Here is a 27,980-nt window from a genome sequence, read left to right as displayed (position 1 = left end):
TACACATGTCTTACATTTTTGGATAGAATGAAAATATAAAAAAAACTAGTATCATTATTTCTGAACATGTTTTAATATGACCACATTTTAAGCAATGAAAACGAAAATGTTTCACAAACAAATCCTAATACTTTTAGGTGAAATTTATGACTGCTGAAGTATCTGATAGTTTGCGCTTTTATTTACGTGAAATTTCAAAGAGCAAATAGTCAAAATATACAAATCCTCCAACTTTATTGTATTGTTATGTGAGGAGGAAATTGTTGAGTTTAAGAGTAAGGATTGGAAAGGTTTAGTTGATTCATTGGAGGTTTATGGTTCGATTCAAGGTTGTACAATTTTTTTTTTCACATGTTCTTTTAGTTCTAGTTGAGATGTGTCGAACGCTAAATGTGGATATATATCTTTTAAGTAAGATTTGAAGCTTGGTTTGTCATACTTTGAGAGTATGTCCCTTCGTAGGATCCAATTTTTTCATAAACCAAGAATTTCAAAAATTTATTTTTTGGAAGTCGATTTATTTATGTGATATGTTATTAGAACAACTTTTTTTAGAAAAATTTAAGGTCCTTTTGGTGCACAACATAAGGGGATAGGATATGATAAAATTATCCTATCATATTTAAATCTTTTGCTTGATGCAACAATAGGAAATGATAAATTATATCTATTGTCTATCCTATCATATTGACTCTTTGTAATTTTAATCCTTAGTTTAGGCTGAGTTAGCAACCTGATAGCATAAACCTATGTCACACGCACACATATTTTTCTATTCAACCCATCTTTGACTCCCAGCAACCACTGAACTTCACTCTCACTATTGTCCATTCTCTCTAATCTTCAGCTAACAATTGTGTTCCTAATCATGTGCTCGTACCTTTCAATTTTCTCCAAAAATTAAGTATCATGTGTTCCTTCCTAGAATTTTTCCCGTAATTCATCGTTGCTTCAGTTTGCTTCTCGATTGGAATTTTTTAAAGGTATACGCAATAAATTTCAGTTTCTTATTGGAATTGTTCCTCCATGATTTCTGATTGCTTCTGTAGAACTAAACTAAGCGGGACTTTTTTAATCATACGGGCTTATAAGTTATAAGTCATAAGCTTAATTTATGTCTTACCAAACAAAATGTGAGACACTCGTTTTAAATAAAATAGTGAATGTCAAAGAATGTATTAAATATAAAGTGTTCACATCATTTCTCTTTTACGTAAACTTCACTAAACTTTATATGTAATAAAGATAACAATTTAGACATAAAAAAATAACAATTTAATTTACATGTAAATTTATATTATGAGTATATTCGTATTTTTTTTAAAAAAACTACAAAGGTTTTGTTTAATGGTAGAAAGACATGTTTTATGTTACCCAAAAAAATGAAAGGTAAGTTAGATTTGAAGGTTTTGGGTTGGAGTTGTGAAGTAGGTAAATGTAAGTTTCTTTGTAGGTTTCTTTCAACTTTAATATTTCAAACTCCGTAAACAAATGAAACATTCACCGTCACACCTAAAATCCTAATTGTCCTTGCTCCCAAAACCTACTCACCGTTGGTTGCTATCCAGTCATCACGGTGTTGTAGTGTCTGAAGGTGAGAAAAACACAAGAAGGGGGGTTGAATTGTGTTTTGAAAAATTCTTCGTTTCTCTAAACAACTGAATACACTGATCAGAAGCTAAGTGAGACAGCTTCTGAAGTGATGATCAGAATCTAAATGCAGCGGAATAAAACAGAGAGAGAGAAGAAGAACGACACAAAGCAATTATACTGGTTCCTTCCACAATCCGGAAGTAGTCCAGTCCCCCTTGCACTTCCAAGGAGATTTCACTATGAGTAATATCTGATTACAAATGCTCAAGCACACAAGCAAGAGACTTCCAATGCTCAAGCACACAAGCAAGAGACTTCCTTTGCTCAAGAACACAATCAAGAGACTTCCTGCTCAAGCACAACTGCAAGAGACTTCCTAACTAAACAAAATTACACAGAAAATTGTTTAAGGTTGAACACTTGATATACAATCAGAGGTGCTCACAATACAAATCAGATACAGACTCAATGGACTTAAGAATTTCTAAGATATGACTTTGAGACACAGAAATTCTAAGTGAATGCAGAACAATTTCAGCAGAGGTTTGGTACTTGTGAAAATCTTGTGAGTCTTTCGTTCAGCGTTCTTGCATTACCAATTCTCTAGGTCTTCACTCCTTTATATAGAGGTGTGAAAGAGACGTTGTGAAATTGCCAGCACACCAAAGAGTCGTTGTTGAAGCTTGATCTTTTACCAATGATCTTTTGCCTGATTTGGTTGTTGTCCTATGAAGAACAAATTTGAAATCCATTCCTTATCCAAAGGAACATCTATGCAGGCGAGACCGTATTCTGGAGCTGTTTTCTTGTCTTGAAGTGCAGACACAAAACAGAGTAGTGGAGAACGTGGTTGTACAATTCGTACAAAGTACAATGTCAACGCTTTCGTCCAAATTGCAAACACACACCTTCAAACACCTTTGAAATGACCGTTGCAAGCTCCACTAATCCTTTGTTTGTGTTTTCGAATCCAATAGACAGCTTTTGCATTGATGATTCTTCAATTCTTGATTCTTTGCAAATCCAGTTGATATTCAGCTTCTGGTGAAATGGCTTCTGATGAGGCAGCTTCTGATGATGCAGCTTCTGATGATGCAGCTTCTGATGAGATGACTTCTGCAGCTTCCGATGATGCAGCTTCTGATGATGTGACTTTTGGACCTCTTGTCTTTAGGAGCACTATTCTTCAGGAGCAGCTTACTTCAGGAGCGCTATTTCTTCAGGAGCAGCTTGACTTCAGGAGCGCTTTTTCTTCAGAAGCAAGTTGCCTTCAGGAGCGTCCAAGCTTCAAATTTTTGTTGTTTCCATAGCTCTTTATTTGCTCATTCAGAACCAATGATGATGTAACTTTATAATTATGGTCCTGTACACTTGAACAAATATTAGCTAATCCAATTTACAATTTTTAATACCTTGTTATCATCAAAACTCTTTAAGGTTTATTGTTAAACACATTTTGTTCCAACAATCTCCCCCTTTTTGATGATGACAAACAAAAGTATTTAAAATTGATCAATTGTTGTTAATCTAATTAACAAGTTGACTTTGGGGTTCTGAGGTTTGTAAGCTCAGAATCTGAGGTTTGTAAGCTCAAACTCCCCCTGAGTCTGATAGTCTTTAAGGTGAGGTTTGTAAGCTCCCCCTAAGTTCTATCCAGGTTAATTAAATTCATTTTGCGCAATAATTATTATCAGAGCTTAAAAGAAAAATTGAATCATTGAAAGAATTTACTTATAGATAAGAAGAATGGTTCAATTAACTTTACTTGAATTTTGATACTCCTTCGTTCATTCATAGCTTATACCAATAAGGTAAAAAGATAGAAGTTTTTCAAAAATTTCAAATGCCATTAATGGGGCTCAGAGCCTTTAAATACTTGTCACATATACTCCCCCTTTTGTCATTATCAAAAAAAAATTAAAATAAATCTAAGCACAAAAGACAAAAAGATATGAGAAAAACTCAAACGTGAGAGAGTATACTAAGCAATGAACTAAATAAATCAGAGCAAAAATCATGTATATTCAATTGTCAGAAGCAGCTAAACAGTCAGAATCAGTAAGCATTCAGAAGCAAAAGAAATAAGACAAGATGATTTCAGAAGCAAGGACTAAGAAAATAAAACAAACAACAAACAAAGAAAAACACAAGGGTGTGCAACTAAGGGTTGGTTTGTTGTTGTTTCTTCATCTCTTCCATTTCTTCAATCTTCTTCTTCAACAGTTCTTCAAGTTGTTGTTGCCTCTGAAGAAGAGCTTGTTCCCTTTCTCTAGCTTCCTGCTGCTGCTGTGCCATCTGTTTCTTCAGAAGCTTACACAGCCTTGCTTCTCTGGTCAAGTAATCCGTTTCAAAGAAGAAAGGCTGGTTTGCCAAGAGCAGTGTAGAACTTCTTACTCTAAGACTCTGATTCAGATTTTCCATTAGCCTTCTGACTGAAGCTTGCTTGACTCTGATGCATTTAGCCTTGATTTCTTCAATAACCCCAGCTGCCCGGTTCTGAAGAGATACCCAGGAGTCTTCATATGCACCTGTGAGATCAATCGTCCTTCTTTGATCCACCAAATTGTGCATCTGACTCAAGATTGTCAGAAGCTCAGAATTGATATATCCAGATTCCAGGATGTTTGTGGGTGGATGTTCAAGGATTTCAAGATCAGAATCACTGATTTCTAAGTCTTGAATAGGGTTAGGAACTGGAATGGTAAGGTGTGTTTGTGTGTTAGAAGATGAGGGCTGGTCAGAATCAATGTGTGTGGTGGAGGTTGAGGCTTGAACATTGACTAGAGAGATGTCAACATCCATGGGAGTTGGTTCAGGAGAGTGTTCAGGTAAAGGTTGAAATTCAGTTTCAGATGGTGGTTGTTGTGGTGAAGTTGTTGTTTGAGTGTTGAGTTGGGGGTCAGTGATGGCTATTGGTGATTGTGGGGGTGTTGTGGGTTTTTGTGGTTCAGGTGTTTGTTGATGAGGGTTTTCTGAAACAACATTTTCAGAAGCAGCTGCTTCTGGAGTTGTTTCAGAGGCTTTTTCTGAGGTGGACTCAACATTTTCAGGAGGAATCATGTTGAGAGGTTGAATGCAAAGGGGTTGAGGGTTAAGGCGAAAGATAGAATCAATGACTCTTTCTCTCTGCTCAGCCAGTTCAGCTAACTTCTCATTAACTATGTGGCCAACTGGTTCATAAGAAGTTGACGAAGAGGGCTTATCGTTGGTTTTGGTTGATGTTGATTGGCTTTTTACTGGTTTTTGAAAAAGTTGAGCTAAGGGTACATCATCATCAGAATCTGATAATGATGTGGATGCGGAATCTGAAGATATATTAATTACCTTTTCTGGTTCAGGATCAGAATCCTCTTTAGCAGATTCACTGGACACCTGCAACAGTTGCTTGGCTTCTGAAACTACAGACTCTCGTAGCTCAGCAGCAATTTCCAGAACTTTTTCAGCGGCTGCTTTCTTCTCTTGTAACTCTTTTAACTTCAAATCAGAAGCAGCTTGAGCTCTTAAGGTGATATGAGGAAAATCCTTGGTTCTCCTCAAGGCTGGCTTTCTCTTCCTCTTTGGTATAGCAGGTTGATCAAGAGAAATGTCAACACCCATGATCATCCTGGAGTCCATGTCTTCAATGGCTTCTTCAATAGAAGGTACTGATGAACTACCAATTTTGAGCTTGTCAGCAGCAACTTTTGCCTTTTTAGTAGTATGTTCAACCTCTAGATATTGCTCTGCAGTCATCTTCCTTTTTGACTTTCTGCCTCTGGCTCGTGGCAGAGCACCACCATACATTTCCTCTGGAATATCTTCCAATCTGATTCTCTCATTGGTTGCCTCAAAATGTTCCTTGATATAGTACAATTGCACTTCAATGGGATCCTTCTTGCAGATGGGTGGAAAGTCCTTCATAAGATCAGACATAACAAGTGATTCACTTAAATCAGTTTGAAGTTTGGTGACTTCACTGATTAGCTTCATATTCAATAGAGTATGAGCATTAATGAATTTTCCAGTTTTTGTGTCAAGTAGCTGATCTGTGAAGCCTTGAGATTGACTGAGACTGTTCAAGATACCTCCTTGATAGAATATCTCTGAGAGGAGTCTTCCATAAGGAACCCAGGGTTTATCCAGTAGCTGACTCTGCTTCAAACACTCTACCAAGTACTTGAACACGTATTTGGGCACATTCACCTTTTCCTTCTTGATGAAGTGCTGGAGAAGGACCTTCTGAGCTAGATTTGGCTTCACACAGTCACCACTTGGAAACAGGGTCTCATTCTGAATCTTCAGAAGCATCTTGGTTTCCATGCTCAATTCAGCATATTTCTTCTCCTTCTCAGAATTGTAAATCACCAAGTTGGCTTGCTTTTTCCAAATGCGTTTTTCAGCAGCATCTGAAAGATCAATTCCAGAGTAGTATCCAGAGGCTGCAGCCTTGAGAACATACTCTATGTGCCATTGTGCAATTCTTATTGGAATACCACAGATGCTGGATCTGATTTCATCTTCAACAAATGGCGCAAGACCCATTTCTTCTCTTGTTTTCCCTTCTAATTCAGGATACATTAGCACCATTTGACTTTCCTCAGATAAGGATGCCGCTTTGTTGTAAAATTTTGCTCTTACCCAGAAGTGTCTAACCAGAGCTTCATATGTTGGTCCATTCAACATTCTGAAATAATCCATGAGTCCTTGCTCTTCATAGTAGCTTCTGATAGAACACCTATGAAAATTCAGAGAATCAAAGTCCACTGGATTCTCTATCTGAACTTGCAAATCCCATTCTTCCAATTTCATGCTTCTTCCTCTGTAGTCATATTCAGGGACCATTCTTGAAGTAGATACTGAATCTTTTCGTTGCGAGCTTGATGATGCCATTTGATGATTGACGAAGATTTGAAGAAGATGAAGATTTTTAGGGTTCTAAGGTTGAGAGAATGCGCTTACTTCGCAAACGGTTTGAGAGCAAATGTGTTTGTTTTGAGTGAGTAGTGTGTGAATTGACAAAGTGTTAAAAGTAAAACGATTGCAATTCAAAAGAGACAAACAAACATAACATTAATGACAAAATTGGGGGCGCGTGAAAAGTACTTTCAAAGCTTTTAAATCATCATTGCCCTTTTTAGTTATACACCAACACATACAGGCCACGTAAGAAGTTCACAGAGTAACTACCAAGTTAGTGGGCCAGAAGTTACTTTAACAAGTAACTCCCAACGTTTCCACTAATTCAACTATTCAGAAGCAACAAATCCAGCTTCTGGACTTCAGATGCTGATGTCATCATCAGAAGCGAGTTTTCCTCAGAACCTCAATAAAGAGCTTCTGATGGACTACCGCTTCTGAACTAACTTCAGAACCTAAAATCCTATTCAGGAGCAAGCAAACATTTAATCAGACACGAAGTGCATGTTCAAATTTTTCTTTATAAAATCAAATCTTTCAACAGTTAAAGGCTTAGTAAATATATCAGCCCATTGATTTTCAGTATCAATGAATTGTATATCTAAAATTCCTTTTTGAACATAATCTCTGATAAAGTGGTGTTTGATTTCAATGTGCTTAGCTCTTGAATGCAAAATTGGATTTTTAGACAAACAAATAGCAGCAGTATTATCACAATAAATGGGAATACTGTTAGCAGTTATCTGATAATCTTCCAACTGATGTTTCATCCAAAGTAGTTGTGTACAACAACTTGCAGCTGAAATGTATTCTGCTTCTGCTGTAGACATAGCAATAGTTGTTTGTCTTTTGCTAGCCCAGGATATAAGATTATCACCCAGAAATTGACAATTGCCACTGGTTGATTTTCTTTCAATCCTATCACCAGCATAATCAGCATCACAGAATCCAATTAGCTTATAATCTAAGGATTTCCTATAAAGGAGTCCAAGATTAGTTGTTCCCTTCAAATACCTGAAGATTCTCTTGACAGCAGTCATATGAGATTCTCTAGGCTCTGATTGGAATCTTGCACACAAGCATACACTGAATAAAATATCTGGCCTAGATGCAGTGAGGTATAACAAAGAACCAATCATACCTCTATACAGCTTCTGATCTACTTTAGCTCCTTCATCTTCTTTGCTCAGGTTGCACGTAGGATGCATTGGAGTGTTCATCACTTTACAATCTTCAAGTTTGAACTTCTTCAGAAGCTCCTTTGTGTACTTTGATTGATGAACATAGACTCCATCTTTGCATTGATTGATTTGAATGCCAAGGAAGAACTTCAGCTCTCCCATCATGCTCATTTCAAATTCATCCTGCATTAACTCAGAAAATTCCTTGCAAAGAGATGCATTAGTAGAACCAAATATTATATCATCAACATATATTTGCACAACAAGAATATCTTTCCCAAGGGTCCTTCTGAAGAGTGTAGTGTCAACCTGTCCTCTCTTAAAATCATTTTTGATTAAGAAATTACTTAGTCTATCATACCAAGCTCTGGGAGCTTGTTTCAAGCCATATAGTGATTTCTTCAATTTAAAAACATGGTCAGGATATTTAATATCCTCAAATCCAGGAGGTTGCTTAACATACACTTCTTCTTCTATGACACCATTGAGAAATGCACTCTTGACATCCATCTGATATAATATTATGCCATGATTAACTGCATAGGAAAGAAGTAACCTGATTGCTTCCAATCTTGCAACTGGAGCAAACGTTTCAGTGTAATCAATGCCTTCTTGTTGACTATACCCTTGTGCAACAAGTCTGGCTTTGTTTCTTGTTACTTCACCTTGCTCATTCAGCTTGTTTCTAAATACCCATTTTGTTCCAATAATGTTCTTGTGCTGAGGTTTGGGTACCAGATCCCACACATCATTTCTTTGAAATTGATTCAACTCTTCTTGCATAGCTAGGATCCATCCATCATCTGAAAGTGCTTCATCAACTGTTGTAGGTTCAATCATTGAGATTAGTCCAATCATTGACTCTTCTTGTCTGAAATGTGATCTTGTTCTTCTTGGACTATCTTTGTTTCCAATGATTAGCTCCTCAGGATGTGAAGACTTGTGTTTGAATGTGTTTCTGGGAGGATCTTCTTGATGTGAGCCATCTTGTGCTTCATCAGAAGCAGTTTCATCTTGCGCTTCTGATGTGGGTTCAGCTTCTGGACTATCTTCAGACTCAGCTATCTGATCAGGTTCTGGAGTAGCTTCAGGAACCTGTATCTCTGCAAAACTTTCACCCTGCTTTGAAGTTTTATCTTCAAGCTCCTTGTCATCAAATTTAACGTGCATAGATTCTTCAACACAGAGTGTTTCTGAATTATACACTCTGTATGCCTTTGACCTTTCAGAGTAACCTAAAAAGATTCCTCTTTGGGCCTTGGCATCAAATTTCTTTAGGTAGAGCTTGTTGTTCAGAATGTAACAAGTACATCCAAATTGATGAAAGTAAGAGATATTGGGTTTTCTTCCTTTAAAGAGTTCATATGCTGTTTTCTCCAAAATAGGTCTAATATAGATCCTGTTTTGAACATAGCATGCTGTATTCACTGCTTCTGCCCAAAAATGTTTTGGTAAATTGTTTTCATGAATCATGGTTCTGGCCATTTCTTGTAAAGTTCTATTCTTTCTCTCTACAACTCCATTTTGTTGTGGTGTTCTAGGAGAAGAGAATTCATGGAAAATTCCATGTTTTTCACAAAAAGCTTCAAATGGCTCATTTTCAAATTCTCCACCATGATCACTTCTGACTTTCAAAATTTTTGATTCTTTTTCAGATTGAATTTGAGTGCAGAAGCTACTGAATACATCACACGCAACATCTTTACTCTTTATGAATTTCACCCAAGTCCATCTGCTGTAATCATCAACAATGACTAATCCATATCTACTTCCATATAAGGATGCAGTACTCACTGGTCCAAATAAATCAATATGGAGTAATTCTAAAGGTCTTGAGGTTGAGACAATGTCTTTGGTTTTAAAAGATGATTTCACAATTTTCCCTCTCTGACATGCACCACAAAGTGCATCTGAATGATAGTCAATGTCTGGTAGCCCTTTCACAAGTTGTAACTTACTAAGCTTAGAGATTAACCTCCAGTTAGCATGTCCCAACCTTCTGTGCCACATCCATTTCTTATCATTCACTGATAGTAGGCAAATCACCTTCTGATCAGCCAGTTCAGAAAAATTGATTTTATAGACATTGTCAACTCTCTTTCCCTTGAACACAATGGATTTGTCTTCCTTGTTGATTACTGTACAGTTGGGTTTTTCAAAAAGCACATCATAACCATTATCACAAAATTGACTAATGCTCAAAAGGTTATGTTCAAGACCATCTACCAACCATACATTATTAATTGAGGTAGAGGAATTACCAATAGTTCCTGTACCTATGATCCTGCCTGACTGGTTGCCTCCAAATTTCACATTTCCTCCCTCTTTCATTGTTAGGCTGAGGAACATGGACTTGTCTCCTGTCATGTGTCTTGAGCAACCGCTGTCTAGGTACCATGATCTTTGCTTTGGCACTGCTCTTAGACATACCTGCATCATTGACATTTTTAGATTTAGGTACCCATTGTTCTATGGGTCCTGGAAGGTTAGTACTTAAGGCTTTACTCTTCACTTCTTGTACCTTGTGCTGTGAGTTGGGTTGCTTCTGATTAACCATCACCTTAGGTTTTGGTACTTCAGAAGCAGTAACTGTCTTCTTCTGAAACTTAGACTTCAGAACCCCAGATTTTGGTTTCACCAGACTCTGAGGAATAGGTTCTGATCTTTTCAGGATCCTAACCTTTGAAGTTTTGGAATCAGATTTGATCATAGCCTTTGACTTAGAGTTCTTTGGCTTTGAAGTAATCTTAGCCTTAGAACTAGAAGCTTCAGGTTCTGATTGAACAACAGTTTCCAACTCAGCCCCTTCTGGTACAAAGAATGTTTTCAGACCTTCCTTGATGCATTCACAACAAGACTTTAGATTGGTTTTCTCCAGTTTCACTTCTGGAAAGCCAATTCCTCTGCCATTGTTCTTGTAAATGCTATAAATCATAGAAGCCACTCTGCTTCTGTCAATGCCAGATATAATAAAATCTTCAAGAGCAATTTCATGGTTACTTAAAGGTTTTTCATTACACTTTTCTTGTAGCTTCTGACATAAGAACCTGAGCTGATCTTCATATGTTTTACACATGAAGTCAAAGCCCCTAAGTCCTTGTTCAGAAGCTTTCAGATCCAATAAAGTTGATTTTTGCTGTTGTACCAAATCAGCATATTTTTCTTTTAAATCCTTCAACTCATTGGTTCTTACTTCAAAATGTGTAAGAAGTTCTTTAAGTGACTCAACAAGTTCATCTCTGGGAATTTTGGAATATACCTCATTTTCATCTTCTGAGTCTGAATCTGACCCAGCTTCTGAAGTTGCTGTTGCTACCAACCCAACAGCTACCTTTGCATCTTCATCAGCTTCCTCTTTATCAGATCCAGATTCACTACCCAAATCATCCCAGGTTGCCATTAAACTCTGCTTAATCTGCTTCTTGAATTTGCTTGGTTTGAATGTAGACCTCTTTGACTTGTCCTTTGACTTTTCTCTTTGAAGATCAGGGCATTCAGCAATGAAGTGACCTGGCTTCTTACAGTTGAAGCATCCCTTCTGATCTTCTTTCCTTGAGCTTCTGGAGTTACCCCTTCTGGAGAGAAACTTTCTGTTCTTCTTGGCCAGATATTGAAGTCTGTTTGAGAGCATGGCCATTTCTGCAGCATCTGGTTCAGAATCTGAACTTGACTGTTCTTCCTCTTCAGATTCAACCACTTTGAGAGCTTTTGATGACTTGCCTTTGGATGGAAGAGCTATTGATTTACTCTTCTTAGTAGACTCATGTTCATTAAGACTTAACTCATGAACTTTGAGAGAACTAACAAGATCTTCGACACTTAAAGTGTTTAAATCTTTAGCTTCCTCAATGGCAGTCACCTTCGGTCTCCATCTGGCAGGTAAGCTTCTGAGAATCTTGCTTACATGATCAGAAGCAACATAGCTCTTCTTTAGAATCTGTAGACCAGAAACTAAGGTTTGAAACCTTGAGTACATCTCCTCAATAGTTTCATCATCCTTCATTTTGAATAACTCATACTGATGTACAAGCAGGAGAGCCTTTGCTTCTTTGACCTTCTTGCTCCCTTCATAATTTGAACAGAGAGAAGCAAACATAGCTTTAGCAGTGGATTTGTCACTCATCTTCATGTATTCTGCTTTGGGTATGGCAGTGACAAGAGCTCCTCTGATAATATGATGCTTCTTGTAAAGTTTCCTCAGTTCTGGAGTATGTTTCTTTCTATCCACAGCAGCTCCTTCTTCATCAAGGACTAAACCACCAACGCCGTCTTCCAGAATATCCCACAATTCTTCATCTAGGCTCATGATGTAACTGTAAAAATTGGTCTTCCACCAAGAGAACTCTTCAGCATCTCCATTGAACTTTGGAACTTTTCCAACACTGGTTTTCTTACTATCACTATAATCATGTGAGACATTTTTATAGCTAGTATCACCATCAGGAGGAGGAGTAGTCATGTTTTTCTCAGATCTTTGACTGTTGCACGGTTAAGTGATACACAACAGACCAAGGCTCTAGATACCAATTGAAGGTGAGAAAAACACAAGAAGGGGGGTTGAATTGTGTTTTGAAAAATTCTTCGTTTCTCTAAACAACTGAATACACTGATCAGAAGCTAAGTGAGACAGCTTCTGAAGTGATGATCAGAATCTAAATGCAGCGGAATAAAACAGAGAGAGAGAAGAAGAACGACACAAAGCAATTATACTGGTTCCTTCCACAATCCGGAAGTAGTCCAGTCCCCCTTGCACTTCCAAGGAGATTTCACTATGAGTAATATCTGATTACAAATGCTCAAGCACACAAGCAAGAGACTTCCAATGCTCAAGCACACAAGCAAGAGACTTCCTTTGCTCAAGAACACAATCAAGAGACTTCCTGCTCAAGCACAACTGCAAGAGACTTCCTAACTAAACAAAATTACACAGAAAATTGTTTAAGGTTGAACACTTGATATACAATCAGAGGTGCTTACAATACAAATCAGATACAGACTCAATGGACTTAAGAATTTCTAAGATATGACTTTGAGACACAGAAATTCTAAGTGAATGCAGAACAATTTCAGCAGAGGTTTGGTACTTGTGAAAATCTTGTGAGTCTTTCGTTCAGCGTTCTTGCATTACCAATTATCTAGGTCTTCACTCCTTTATATAGAGGTGTGAAAGAGACGTTGTGAAATTGCCAGCACACCAAAGAGTCGTTGTTGAAGCTTGATCTTTTACCAATGATCTTTTGCCTGATTTGGTTGTTGTCCTATGAAGAACAAATTTGAAATCCATTCCTTATCCAAAGGAACATCTATGCAGGCGAGACCGTATTCTGGAGCTGTTTTCTTGTCTTGAAGTGCAGACACAAAACAGAGTAGTGGAGAACGTGGTTGTACAATTCGTACAAAGTACAATGTCAACGCTTTCGTCCAAATTGCAAACACACACCTTCAAACACCTTTGAAATGACCGTTGCAAGCTCCACTAATCCTTTGTTTGTGTTTTCGAATCCAATAGACAGCTTTTGCATTGATGATTCTTCAATTCTTGATTCTTTGCAAATCCAGTTGATATTCAGCTTCTGGTGAAATGGCTTCTGATGAGGCAGCTTCTGATGATGCAGCTTCTGATGAGATGACTTCTGCAGCTTCCGATGATGCAGCTTCTGATGATGTGACTTCTGGACCTCTTGTCTTTAGGAGCACTATTCTTCAGGAGCAGCTTACTTCAGGAGCGCTATTTCTTCAGGAGCAGCTTGACTTCAGGAGCGCTTTTTCTTCAGAAGCAAGTTGCCTTCAGGAGCGTCCAAGCTTCAAATTTTTGTTGTTTCCATAGCTCTTTATTTGCTCATTCAGAACCAATGATGATGTAACTTTATAATTATGGTCCTGTACACTTGAACAAATATTAGCTAATCCAATTTACAATTTTTAATACCTTGTTATCATCAAAACTCTTTAAGGTTTATTGTTAAACACATTTTGTTCCAACAGTGTCGTGTCTTGTTTGTTTGGTCGTGGATTGCTCGATTAGCACTCCTTGTGAGTGTTTCGTTCTTCAGACCGTTTAGGAAATCTTCATCGATTACGATCTAACTCCTAATCTGATCGGTTGTTTTTCTCCATGTTTAATGCCCTTTTGAAACGATCACATTTTAAGAATTCGTTTATGCTCTTGGATTTAATAAGGCTCTCGTCCACTTTTGGTAATTGCTCTGATTGTGTTGTGTCACTAGTCATCTAATTTGGTGATAGAGCAAATGAGTACTGAGGATAGTGATATAGAATTGTAGATTAATAGAGACAACTTTCTATTCTTTCACAACAAGAGAAATTCTCTGGCAATAGAGCAAATATTTTCTAGATGCAAGATGGCGGTATGAACATAAACATTTTCCATGCATGATGCACCTCAATTAGAAATGGATCGGTTTTGATAAACATATTAATTTCACTAAAATAAACACTTTTTTATATATACAGAAATATTGTATATAGTAATTTATTGTGGGTTGACTTTCTAAAGTTAGTTTCATGTACGTCTCCATAGTACTACAAGTTTTCTTTTGTTTGTTTGGTTAATACTACAAGTTTGGACTACAAGTTTGGTTAACAACCAATGATTTTTTCTACTCGTTAAAAAATCAGTAATTTTCCCTCTTTTTTACTGTAGCAACTTCTCTAATATACGATAAAAACTTGGAAGGATCAATCAATTTGCATAATAGTACTCCTCCGATCTCCGTTATAAAAAAAAAAGGTTAATTTTGAGATTTATTCAATAAATAATGTATCTAGTTCTTAAGTATTAAATACATCATTTATTGAATTAATCTATAAAATGAACTTTCTCTTACATTAGAGATCAAAGTAGTATGCATTTGTTTATTTAGAAAGAAGCGGGCTTTTTTGGCGTCGTCAACATGATGTTTAATATGTACTCCCTCTAGTCTATTTATAAACAAATTTTGCTTATAAATGAGACCGAAAGGAGTAAACCGTTGGACATTGTTAAAATGTTGGTATGATTGTGGATCAAGTTCAAATCTAAAAAATTCTCATATGATTTATCAATAGAGCATTCAACATAGTCGATGTTTAAGGGTAGCTCTACTTGTTTTTCACTTTCTGGTTTGGTGGTGCCGATGTGTTTGCCATTTTATGTTTTCGTTTTTTTTTTTAAACGATGTTCTTGTTTACTTTGTAACTTTTAGGGGTCGTTTGATGCACAAGATAACAAGACAGGATATGATATAACTATCATATCTTGTTTCAATCCATTGTTTGGAGCGTCGATAGTCGATAGGAAATGATAACTTAAACCTAATTCTAATTCTATCCTACTCACCCTTTGTTATTTTTATCTTAGTTTTTGGTGGGTTAGCAACCTGATAGCATAAAACTATCAAGCGCTTATTCCTCCTTCGATTCCCACGGCGGAAGAAGCTAGCTAATCCCTAAGGAAGAAAGTTCCATTAGCATCACTTCCAAGAAGGCTGAGCATCTTTGTTGGGGGATAAGCGTGAATGAGGAGATCAACATCCGAAGATGCTCCTAGTTTAGTGAAAAAATCGGCGCACTGGTTTCCTTCCTTGAGAGTGTGACAAATAGTGACATTACTTTGATGAAGTAGCTCTTTTATGTCTTGTATAAGAACAACATAGACATGATATTTCTCTTGGCAGCCGTTGATGAGATTGATACAAACAAGAGAATCCGAGTAGCAAACTAACTCAACAAAACCCAAATTTGTAGCTATAATCAACCCATGGTAAATATCAGAAAGTTCAGCAAGAATAATATCAGCTGAACCTGGAATGAAACCTGAAAAGGCAGATAAGAAGAAACCAGCATTGTTTCTCAAAATTCCTCCAAACCCGGATCTGATGGGAGAGCCGTGACAACTACCATCCATGTTAAGAATAACACATGTGTCATTATTGTTGTTCCATTTAACCAAACGACCAGCTGGTGCAGCAGAGACAGTGGTTGAAAAGCTAGATTTAATTACCTCAACCGAATTAAATATGTTGGCAGCAAGTTGTCGTAAAGGGCAAGTGTCGTTGCTGAAACACATAGAATTTCTATGGCACCAAAACCACCAAACTCCAGCTGAGAAAATGAGGGATTTAGGACCCGTGGACCCTCCTTTGAGCCAATTATGTTTTTATAATTTGTTTCAACATATCATTTCTTTGATCTATAAAAAAACAATATATACGATACAAGTATTTTTGACAATTATTAAATATGTTTTGGTCAAGTAGCTTAGTGACTAAAATTCACTTTTTCCAAGATGAATAAGTGGGTTGTCCAGGGTTCGAACTCCGGCCCCTGCATATAACGATGCATGGACCTACCAACTGATAGGGATGAGAATAGGCTAGGCCGAGCTAGGCTTTGTAAGGCTTGAGTCTGGTCTGCCAATTTGTTTTAAGGCCTAAGCCTGGCTTGCGCACTGTCATAGGCTTACTTTTTAGGCCTAAGTCTGCCTTGCGCCCTGCTAACTCTTTTAAAAGCCTATTTCATATGGACATCTTTAAATCAGCAATGTGATCTAAGTGTAAATAGACCAGCGAACTAATATATCAATTAGATTAAACTCTCTTTTGATAATCAACACGCGTTTTTAGGAAATTGAACTATATATTGTATCATATTTCAATTATAGTTTATAATAATACATTTAAATATGCAAAAAATTAATTTATACTAATAAGCTTAAATTACTGAAAAAGTTAACACATTTTTATTTTAATTCAAAGTACAAAATATAATATAATAATAAATGATATTATTTACATTTACTTAAATAGGCCAGCCTAATAGGCTTAAAAGGTTTTTTGAATGACATGTGGTCTGACCTATTAAACTAAATAGTTTTTTAAAAAAGTGTAGGCCTTCTCTATTTAAGAAAAAAGCTTGGCATGACCTGTCGTAGGCTAGGCCGTAGGTCTTTGTAGGCCGGCCTGACCTATTCTGATTCCTACCAACTGAGCTATACACAGGGGACACATAACTTTTATTTAATAAATAAATACTCCCTCCGTCCCTTAATGTAACCCTCCTTTGCATTTTTCGCATTTCTTAAGAAAAGTTGTCAGTGTAATTAATGTGTCTGTTTTGTGTATTAATATTACTAAATTGTCATTTGTTTGTATGTGTATTAAATTTGATTATTCATATTTCAAGACAAGTTAGTAGTATTAATTAATGGTACGTTTAGGAAAAAAATAATAAATGCATCTAATAATTTAAAAAGGGGTTACATTTAAGGAAAAAATAAAATCAAATGGGTGGTTATATTAAGGGACGGAGGGAGTACTAATTAATAAACTTTCCAAAATATTCTTACAAATTACAATCATTAAATTCCAATACTTTAATTACTCATCACTAAAGACAAGAAGAGAACGTTTCTATTCAACAACCGTGAGTACCGGGAGAAAGAAAGATTGAAGTTTGGATAAACCAAAACCATTTTTTAATTCATTTCCATTTAATTTTATATTTTCCTTGCTGGAACAAGCAAAAACTCTCAACTCCCTCGCTTTCCTTCTTCTCTTCTCTTTTCTCCTCTCTATAAATACACATTCTCTCACACTTTCACCAAACAACGATACAACACCAAACTCTCTCTTCTCCTTCTCTCTCTCTCTCTCTCTCTCTCTCTGTCTCTCTCTCTCTCTCTCTCTCTCTCAACTGTTTCATGCAAAACCGTTTCTAGGGTTTTCGTTTTCAATCTCATTTTCCGATAACGCGTTTCGATGGCATTGGCGAAGAAACTCATCAACGATCCTAACGGTTCGGTTTCGTTCTTCTTCTCTCGTTAATTGATTTTCGTTTTTTGATTTTTGATGAAAATTTTCGGTAATTTGATAGTTATTTGAAGGTTATTGTTGAAGATTGATTTTACATGAACATTTTGTTGACTTTGATTTTTGATTTTTGATTTATGTTGATATTTATGAATTTGAACTGTTTTTGCATTTCGATTGTGTTGAATTGTGTTGAAGTTGAAATGACGGTAATAGTTGATGAAATTCGTTTCTGAATTGATGCTTCTGTTACTGTTACGGTTGAAAATTGAAGTGATATGAACGTTTTGTTGACTTTGATTTTTTATTTGTTTTAGATTGCATGAATTGTATGAGCTTCAAATGAAATTCGTTAATCTCTTTTCTGTGTTCAATTTCTTAGTGTTGATGAAGTTTATAGCTGAACTGATTGTTAGTTGAATGTTATTGTTGAAGATTGATTTGATATGCATGTTTTGTTGACTTTGATTTTTGATTTGTTTTGATATGTTTGAGTTCAATTGTTTTAGCATTGCGATTGTGTTGAATCGTGTTGAAATGACGGTAACAGTTGATGAAATTCTCAGTGTTGATGAAATTAGTCTCTCAATTGAAACTTCTGTTACGGTTACGGTTGAAAATTGAAGTGAAGTGATATGAACGTTTTGTTGACTTAGATTTTTTATTTACGTTGATATTTATGAATTTGAACTGTTTTAGCATTTCGATTGCGTTGAATCGTGTTGAAGTTGAAATGACGATAATAGTTGATGAAATTCGTCTCTGAATTGATACTTCTGTTGTGGTTACAGTTGAAAATTGAAGTGATATGAACATTTTGTTGACTTTGATTTTCGATTTATGTTTATATTTATGAATTTGAACTATTTTAGCATTTCGATTGTGTTGAATCGTTATTGCATTTAGATTGCATTGCATGAATCATATGAGCTTCAACTGAAATTCGTTAATCTCTTTTCTGTGATTGGTTTCATAGTTTTGATGAAGTTTATAGCTAAATTGATAGTTATTTGACGGTTATTGTTGGAGATTAATTTGATATGCATGTTTTGTTGACTTCGATTTTTTATTTGCTTTTATATATTTTTGGATTTGAATTGTTTGCATTTGCATTGCATTGAGTTTGAAACGGTGGAAATCATTGCTTGTACTTGTGTAATTACTATTAGATGTGATTCACATGCAGTTTGAGGATTCTGAACTTCTTCAACGGTTATAGTTGAGAATTTATATGCTCTGAACATTTTTGCCATCGTTAGGTTCATAATCATGCTAATAACGTTTTGTTGACTTTGATTTGTTCTAATATGTTTGAATTTGAATTGTTTTAGCATTTGAATTTAATTGAATCGTGTGGAGCTTCAATTGATGGAAATCGTTGCTTGTAGTTGTGTTATACAAACAATGCAGTTTACCTTTAATCTGATCTTTGACGGTTACAGTTGAAAATTGTTGTGCTCAAAATATTTCTGCAGTTGTTCGATTCAAAATCGTGTTCTAGTTTTGTAATTGATTTGGATATTTATTTTCTAACTCTAATTGATTTAGCATATTAATTGTTTTGAACTTTAAATCGATGCTTGTATTTATATTACTCAACTTGAAACTTCTTTGACGGTTACAGTTGAAAATTGATGTACTCTGAACAGTTTTTTGGTTGTTTGGTTCAGAATCATGCTTTGAATTTTGTTGACATTATTTTTTGATTTATTTCAATATCTTCGAACTTGAATTGTTTTAGCCTTCATATTTTGTTTAATCGTGCTGATTTTTTGCACGTGCATTTGCATTATTCAATGCAATTAATCTGTAATCTGGTCTTCTTTGACTGTTACAGTTGAAAATCTGATTGCTCAGAACATTTTCTGGTTAATTTTAATTTTTTGAACCTGGATTGTTTTAGCATTAGTCTCTAGCTGAATTACTCTGAAAGCATGTCTTGTAACTGTTTTGGTTCTCTTCATTTTGTTAACTTTAATTTTTTGGGTTATTTTAATTTTTTTGAACCTGAATTGTTTTAGCATTTGTCTTTAGTTAAATCGCACTGAAAGCATTTTGTATTCATATTATTTGATGCAATTTCATGTAATCTCGGTCTGTTTAACTGTTACCATCAAAATGTGGTGTGCTCTGAATATTTTGGATCATGGTTGTTCAGTTCGTGTTTTGTAGTTGCTTTGGTTCAGTTTATTTTATTGACCTCTTTTTAATTTTGCTATTTATTTGAAACTGAAAAGCTCTGATTCTCTGACTGTCCTCTTTGACTAAACCATCCTGATGCTTTGGTTCACTGCTTGCACTTTTAATTTGAAAATGACTCTTCAATTGAGACGATGATGACGACTGTGTTAGATAGTTTTGTATTGAGGATTGTTTCTGCATTTCCTTGCTAGCACAGGAGTAAAGATTCTGTTATTTTTTTATTAACTGCTTTTGTAATGTAATACTAATTAGATCAAATGGAAAAAATGATAAAAATGAAGGAAAGGTTATCTTATTGGAAGTTGAATAATTTATTCTTTTCTTTAATATGATTGCAGATGTCGAGACTGAATTCATTGACGGTCTTATGGAGACATATCCTTCACTGCAGTATTTAGATGGCTATCCTAATGTATGATTACATATATATGTTGAATGTGATTACAAATGTATGAGAGTTCCTGAAGACTTTAATTTTAAATTTTTATTCTGCTTGAATGTAGGTGAAGGTTGTGTTTCGTAAAGATGTTTATCCTGGTCCACCATATGATAAAGTTGCAATCATATCAGGTGAGCGATCATCAATTGATATGGTCATATTGCTTTTCTGTTCTTTATTAGGAGTTGTATTGTCAGGTTCCCCAGCTAATAGCAAGGGAGTAGAATATATGATAGTTAACCATGTAAAACACATCCATGTTAAACATATTTTAGTGTTTTCACATCTTTATAATCACTTGTGTTTCAATGAAAGAGTGGTAATTTTTCATTTCATGCTAGGGGGTGGAAGTGGCCATGAGCCTGCTCATGCTGGATTTGTGGGAGAAGGAATGCTGACGGCAGCCATATGCGGCGATGTCTTTGCTAGTCCAACTGTTGAGGCTATTCTTGCTGTATGCTTCTTACTATTGGAAGAATTATGTATATCATACTTCTAGTTATTGCAGACAAACCAATCTCTTTCACGATTCTGATGCACCTATTATTATTATTATATTCAAATTTAGGGGATACGAGCGGTAACTGGTCCAATGGGATGTCTTCTTATTGTAAAGGTATTATTTGTTTTAACTTGTCTAATACATTAGCACTTTGCCATCCTAAGTACAATTCACATTAGCACTTTGCTAGAATTTTTGTTAGCAAGGAGTGCTAGCAACACACTCTCTAATATACATTTCTCATCACGCTCCATCCTATTGGTTGAAATTCAAACGTGTCCTTCAAAATTATGTGGATACCAAATAATTTCGGTATGACCTGAAAATGTGTTGCTAGAATTTTTGTTAGCACACATGTTAGATGTCCTATCACTTGAAATTGTTGTCTTCCCTAATGAATTAAATGTTTTTATTTTTTATTTTTATTTTTGTTATTAAAACAGTAATTGAGAGGGTGTATGAAGAAACTTCTAATTCCTATCACCATTTTTGAGTGTGGTTTTTGCACAAGTTAAGCCTTTTTATGAAGAGCTATTAAGATTTTGCCTTTGTTTCTGGTTTCATATGCTTGAATTTGTTTGTTGTTAGAACTATACTGGTGATCGTTTGAACTTTGGATGGGCTGCTGAGCAAGCAAAATCTGAAGGTTATAAAGTAGAGGTATGCTTAGTTGGAAAATGTTTTGTCTTTCTAATTAAATGATTTAGTTTGTACGTGTGATCAGAATTTTTCACTGTGCAGAGTGTGATTGTTGCGGATGATTGTGCTATACCTCCACCTCTAGAGATGGTTGGAAGAAGAGGATTGGCAGGGACTATTCTGGTTCATAAGGTTCATCCACAAAGCCACTTCTGTTCTTTCACACCTTGTTTGGCCCTTCTGCGTATAATGCACTTCATAATATCAAGAGACTTCCTTGAAAATCAGCATTTTAAATATCTCTATGTCAATAAATTTTAATATAGTGCCAAGTTGTTATACATGTTTGATATACTTTTGTTTTGGGCGAGGCAGGTTGCAGGAGCTGCTGCAGCTGCTGGTCTTTCTCTTGCTGATGTTGCTGCGGAAGCAAGATATGCATCTGAAAATGTAGGAACTATGGGCGTTGCTTTAAAAGCTTGCACACTCCCTGGTAGGGTTTTAACAGATCGTTTGGGGGCATCAAAAATGGAACTTGGTCTTGGAATTGTAAGTTTCCTTTAGACACCTCAGCATTAAAAGTATGAACCATAACATAAAACTCCAAAGTTTTTCCGATAATGCAAAATTTACAGCCTGACGACTTCCTTTCGTAAAAGTTCAAATTGTTATTTTGACTCCTAAATAAGCAAATTCAAATATGCAACAAGTTTTGCAATCTGAAATAAGTTCTTTCTATTATTTTTCTTGTGGTTTTCAGTTCACAAGCCATGGCTGTCCATTCTATTCATCTCCCTTAGTACTTCTCTTTCTTAATACATTATTCTTTAAATAAATTTTGCTGGAGTTATTTGATATTTATAGGATTAATTATTGAATTATACTATAAGTACTTGTAGTTTCATTGGATTTTCAATTAAATCCTTTAAGATTTAAAAGTTTTTAATGGAGTCCTTAGACTTCTAAATTTTTAAATAGACCCCTCACCACCAACTCTTGTTTGTTTTTATGAAATTATTATATAAATTTATTTGGTAGTCATACACAAATCCAGAAATGTTATTTTTCCGTTGATTCTTATATTTTATTATAAAACTCTGAATTGGTCCATATAATTTAGCAAAAAGTAATGATTTGTTAATGATGACGTTTTTAATTTTTTTTTATAACTATAAGGATTCCGTTAAAAGCATTTAAGTTTTAGGGACTTGATTTAAAATTTTAATATACTACCAAGGACCTATAGAGTAATTTAACGGCCTTGTTTATTTTCTAATTGTTTGAGGTTTGTCTTCATTGCTTTGATTTCTCATCCAAATTTCAATTTATGGTGATAACAACAAATGTTGCATTTTTACAGCATGGGGAACCTGGTGGACTTGTGACTGATATACAGCCTTTAGAGACGGTGGTTTCTCATCTTCTGAATCAAATACTGTCCAAGGTATGGCACAATATGAATGTTGTATGGAAAGCTCTTGGTAGGAGCACACTAATTATTGGTGTTCTGGAAACATGGTGCAACTGCAACCTCATCAAATAATGAAAATAATTACTGATGTTTAGCGATGAATGGACTTTGTTGACTGTATTAGGATTTTTTATTTTTATTTTTAAATATTCATAGAGATTGGAGTTTTGGTGTACTGTTAAGTTCTCTTTCACTCTTTTTTCTTCCTCTCACTATTTGACATAGAAAATGTTTCCTGATAAGAACTTGTCCCTACGTGTCTATATTTATATTCTTATTGTCTTTTTTTTTTTGACAAATTATATTCTTATTGTCTATTTTCATACACATGCATCTTGGAAAAGGCTGGTCTCTTTTCCTCTTTTATCAATTTTATTTTTTTAATTATTTGGCATGGAAACTTTTAACTTTGGTTTTTAGACTTTAGTTTATTGTCATATCTATGTTTAGAATAAGGTTAAACACTAAGTAAATAGTTTTAATTTTTGCTAGATCATTTCAGTACATGATTAATAAAAATAAGTGTGGGACAGGATAGCACACAAATGCTAACTTATAGTATGTGCTCAATTTACATGAAATACGACCAATTAAAAATTGCAATTATTTTCTTAAAAAGGAGGGTGTGTATGTGCATAGTTCGGCCCAAAAATTGCATTTTTTTGTCAAAATTATCTCACTTTAACTGCAGCTCTTTGACCGAGTCTGTATTCCCAAATGCAGTGCAATTATCATTCTTGTGAGTTGCAATATTTTTCTTTTGCAAATATTTGCAGGAAACAAACTATCTTCCAATATCTCGGGGTGAAAGAGTGGTCCTCATGGTCAATGGGTAGGTTCCCAAATATAATCTTTGCTTGAGAACTGAAGTTATTTTTAAAGCTTTATGCATGTAAAAGATGTGTAATATTGACGGGACATGAGTACAAATTATTTCATATATTATTGAACATTTATCCCCTCTTTTTAGATAGCAGTTGGGTTCTGTAAGGTTTTCTAATCACCCTTCTTTAAATTTCTTTAATTTGCTGAAAATTCATTTTTAAATTTAAAAAGGATGTATTGTTTAAAAATTTTAAAAATTGTATCTTTTAGAACACATGTTAATTATAAAGAAGAGATTTCTAAACTCAAAGTTTCCTTTAAGGAGATGGTTTATTTATCTATGACATTCTTCAAATGCAGGTTAGGTGGTACTCCCTTGATGGAACTAATGATTGCAGCAGGAAAAGCAGTTCCTCAATTGATGGTGGATTATGGTCTGGCTGTTGATAGAGTATACACAGGGTCATTTATGACTTCTCTTGATATGGAAGGTTTGTTGCTATAGATAATGCAAGGCAATCAACTTTTTAGTGTGTGTTTCATTTAGCTGTTCTGATTATCATGTCATTTTTCCTCAGGTTTATCAATTTCTATCATGAAGGCTGATCCGTCTATTCTTCAACGATTGGATGCTGAAACTAAAGCTCCTTATTGGCCTGTTGGAGTTAGTGGTCAGTAATTTATTGTGATTGTTGTCGTCAATCAGTTTTATCACATTGAGATTTTACTATATCGTGTTATCGTGTTTTATTAATCTGTATTGTTCTTAACAACATGGCTCTTTAAAATATACATTCAACTGTGATGTTAACAGTAGCTAAACAATTAATTACTTATTCATTGAGCTTTTAAAGTTGTTTTTTCTTTCAAGGTAATCGTCTGGCTGCAAAGATTCCTGCTCCAATTCCACCATCTCCATCTGCAAAGATTGTTGAGGTATTTTCATTAAAATTGTGTCATTTCTCTTCTATGACACGAACCAATTGTAATATACCCTCCGGTCACTATTATATCCAAAAAACCACTTTTTAGATTCATTGAATATGTATCTGGTGACCAGATACATCAGCTATACAATGAATCTAAAAGGTGTTTTCTTGCTTACAATAGTTACTGAAGGGAGTAAGAATTTAGTCAAGGACAAATCATGTTTACTTAATAACCCTGTGAAGATGTTCATGCGGATCCTTAATCAAATTAGGGCATTATCTGAGTCTCTGACTGGGTTATCCAGCGGTTTTTCTGTTTTAGTTCATGTCTGCTGGCTAGCATTTGATTTATTTTACTAAGCTTTGTTATCTCTGTGGTTAGCTGTAATTTTGACATATTTTTTTGTTGTTGAGGAAAGCTGTAATTTTGAGATCTTCATTGGTTTAATAATTTATTTCACTAGCTAGGACATCTCTAGCTCAAACATGTGAATAATTAAGATGATAATCATATTTTATCTGTATGTAATATCGTTATTATGCCCAACAAATCTTATTTCCAGTTACCTTGAAGCCTCAATCGGTTAACAGAAAATAGTATTTGCAACAAATTTCATGTTCAACTTTTATTGATATTTGATGCAACAGTTCAACTTCAACAATTTAAAGTCCTTTCCCTCCTACCACCAATTTATGTACCTTGCGTGATGGTCAGATCTAGAGGGAAATAAATCTTTTTTTTTTTTGTCAGAAGCTTCCCTACCCCTCCCTCTTATTTACTAATGTAATTTGTGAAATCTGGTTCCATATTTGCTTCATGTAAGGCACAGAGTCAACCTCTAGAATTAACTGAGCAAGGACAACTTCTTGAGCTAGCCATTGTAGCTGCTGCTAATGCACTTATAAATCTCAAGGACACACTAAATGAATGGGACAGTGAAGTTGGTGATGGTGACTGTGGTTCAACTGTGAGTCCTATCCTCAAAATTGTCTGCTTATTTACTATATGATTTGATATGTACTTGTAGATGTATCATTCACGTTACTTTTTTTGATAAATCTTCTATAGATGCATAAAGGTGCAATGGCAGTTCTTGAAGACATGAAAAAGTAAGTTTGTTCTACATGCTGCTTTGCCTTAAGATATATTCATGGGTTACTTGTTTTGATATAATCATGAATGATTGGTGCTAATATGTCAAGTTGACACATGGCCAGTTAATAGCTCATGTACTGGATTACGGGATATATTAGTATAAGTTTTTCTATTAAGGCTTTTATAAATAACTCTTTATGCCCTTGAGAAAATGTGAAGGTGGTTGCTGCAACAGCATTGTTAATTTGAATTTGTTATGCTGTCTGACCTGAAGTACTGTTATTTTTACAGTTACCCTCTGAATGATGCTGCAGAAACTGTCGGTGAAATTGGATCAACAATTGGAAAATCAATGGGAGGAACAAGTGGGATCATGTATTATTCCTTTACCTTAAAGTTAAATTATTTATGCTGTCTGATTATTGTCTATTTCTCACATGTTTTTTCTTCTTCTTTCAGATATTCAATTTTATGCAAGGCAGCATGTACACAGCTGAAAACAAGCTCCCATTCTGCTATCACATCAAAACAATGTAAAATATTCTCCAAATCCGGAAGCATCCAATTGGAATTTTATTACATTTATTTCTCCTTTGTTTTACCTCATTTTGGTTGGACTGTACATCCCTTATGAGTCTTTTGATTCAGGGGCTGAAGCACTTGCGGCGGGCATTGCTGCTGTTAGTAAATATGGGGGAGCCAGGGCTGGTTACAGAACATTGCTAGATGCCCTCATCCCAGCATTGTCATCACTTGAAGAGGTGCTGACAATAGCTGTTCATTTGCTTTGTTAGTCCCAAATTTACTGTTACTTACTACTCCTTTGGTTTTACAGAGACTAAAACTTGGTGATGATCCTGCCACTGCTTTTCTTACCTCATCTGGAGCTGCATTAGATGGAGCTGAGTCAACCAAGAAAATGCGAGCTAAGGTAACATTTATTATTGTTTCTTTTTTAAGAAGTGAAACTTTTTATGTGCAGATTCTCCCTTATAAACGAGTTTGAATTTAATTCTTCACACTATCACTGAATAGAGTTGTAATTATTACTGCTTGTATAGTGAACAAAAAATAATCCTATAAAGTAGGTAGGGACTATATTCAAATCCTATGATTAGTTATTTTTGTTTGATGACATGATTAAGTGAGTCTAATTTAGTGATTAATTATGATATGTGTTCCTTTTAATGTCTTTGTCATGTATGTGTTTGATAGCTTCTGGATCCTATCAGAAGTTCATTTTGATTAATAACCATTAATGAAATCAGTTTTAAAACAATGCTAACTAACAATTCATCGATATTTATATGAAAATGTAACAGTTATACCATTAGAAATTATTATTGGATCTGATAAAGGAAGCTTATGCAGGCTGGGCGTACCCTTTACGTGTCTCAAGATACTCAGTTATCAATTCCTGATCCGGGTGCTTATGCCACAGCTTCATGGTACAGAGCTGCAGCCCTAGCCATCAATAACAAATACAAGAATAAATAGTCTTCAAGGACAATTACAAGAGTAAATAAACATACATAGCTGTTAATCCAAACTCTTGTTTGTGCGGATTTAGCCAAATTTTGCTCTCAATTTTGTATCATTGGGCTCTCCGCTTGTGTCTTTTTTGCATAACGCTGAGAGAGCGATTGCTAATCATTTTTGTATGCACCCAATTTTAAAGCTGATTGGATGTAAATTTGATGACTCAATTAATACTCTTCTCAATTTGAGCTTATGATTGTAATTCTCATGAGGATTACAATTACTACATTTCTAATCATGCATTTGCCCTTTTCAATTTTGCTTTCAATTCTATGAGGAATTTCTTTCTGCATTGTATGTATAGATTGATGGAACAGTTACAATGTTGTAGAATGAAATGATGAAGTGAATGTTAGGCATCACAATGGTTTGGCACTGTGATTTTACAGTGCAAAATTACGGTGGATCCACCATAATTTTTACAAGCTAACATAATATCAAACACCCACGAAGTGATATAAAGTTTCAGAATGAGAATATGGTTGTGATTGGCTTGTATGTATGTTATTAGAATTGTCAAAAAAGGTCCAAGACGATCACCATCCAAAATTGAACTAAGTAGTTTCAGTTGCAGGTACTTCACTACTAGGAGAAAATTTCCCACCAAAAATATGCTCAAGTAATTTACGAATGAGCTTATATGAATTAGTAGAGGTGATCAAAATAACCATTATTCAACATTTGGATCTTAAATGAAAAACTCACATAATTAGGACTTCGTTTCTTACATTAGTAAAGGGTAAAACTGTTGAGTATTTTATAGTTGGAGAATCAGAAGTTTGACCAAATAATAAAAAAACTTGGGTAAGAAAGTGCATAAGGTAACGTAAAGCTTCTAGTGACATTACTGAGAATCTAA

The 27,980-nt window shown here is 35.1% G+C and overlaps 2 protein-coding genes across 3 annotated transcripts; one reads left to right on the top strand and one right to left on the bottom strand.

Annotated features, from left to right (window-relative positions):
* Window positions 1-15,111: 15,111 nt before the first annotated feature.
* On the bottom strand, window positions 15,112-15,738 carry LOC146917378 (uncharacterized). Its single transcript, XM_085721873.1, has one exon. The coding sequence runs from the start codon at window positions 15,736-15,738 to the stop codon at window positions 15,112-15,114; it is 627 nt and encodes a 208-aa protein (XP_085577999.1).
* Window positions 15,739-17,272: 1,534 nt separating this feature from the next.
* Window positions 17,273-27,377, top strand: LOC146917377 (putative 3,4-dihydroxy-2-butanone kinase). 2 transcript variants are annotated; one of them, XM_085719196.1, is made up of 20 exons: window positions 17,273-17,465; window positions 20,020-20,093; window positions 20,185-20,251; window positions 20,462-20,574; window positions 20,689-20,736; window positions 21,211-21,282; window positions 21,364-21,453; window positions 21,637-21,810; window positions 22,622-22,705; window positions 23,509-23,564; window positions 23,918-24,048; window positions 24,136-24,228; window positions 24,429-24,493; window positions 25,311-25,454; window positions 25,556-25,596; window positions 25,874-25,957; window positions 26,042-26,115; window positions 26,231-26,343; window positions 26,418-26,513; window positions 26,954-27,377. In XM_085719196.1, exons 1-20 carry the CDS (start codon window positions 17,429-17,431, stop codon window positions 27,077-27,079), a joined length of 1,782 nt encoding a protein of 593 aa, XP_085575322.1. In that variant the 5' UTR covers window positions 17,273-17,428; the 3' UTR covers window positions 27,080-27,377. The 2 variants fall into 2 exon arrangements, 1 of the variants encoding a protein (XP_085575322.1); XR_015015589.1 differs by lacking the exon at window positions 26,231-26,343.
* Window positions 27,378-27,980: the final 603 nt, after the last annotated feature.

Source organism: Medicago sativa, chromosome 6, assembly GCF_051527215.1.
Source record: "Medicago sativa cultivar Bolivia chromosome 6, Bolivia_mono, whole genome shotgun sequence".
NCBI lineage: Eukaryota > Viridiplantae > Streptophyta > Magnoliopsida > Fabales > Fabaceae > Medicago > Medicago sativa.
This window is presented reverse-complemented; position numbering and strand designations above follow the sequence as displayed.

Coding starts and splice junctions, on each gene's coding strand:
- LOC146917378 (XM_085721873.1), bottom strand. CDS start 15,738: ATGTGTTTCAGCAACGACACTTGCCCTTTACGACAACTTGCTGCCAAC.
- LOC146917377 (XM_085719196.1), top strand. CDS start 17,429: ATGGCATTGGCGAAGAAACTCATCAACGATCCTAACG. Junction 21,283..21,363: donor CTGAAGGTTATAAAGTAGAG/GTATGCTTAGTT, acceptor TTCACTGTGCAG/AGTGTGATTGTTGCGGATGA. Junction 24,494..25,310: donor CATCTGCAAAGATTGTTGAG/GTATTTTCATTA, acceptor GCTTCATGTAAG/GCACAGAGTCAACCTCTAGA.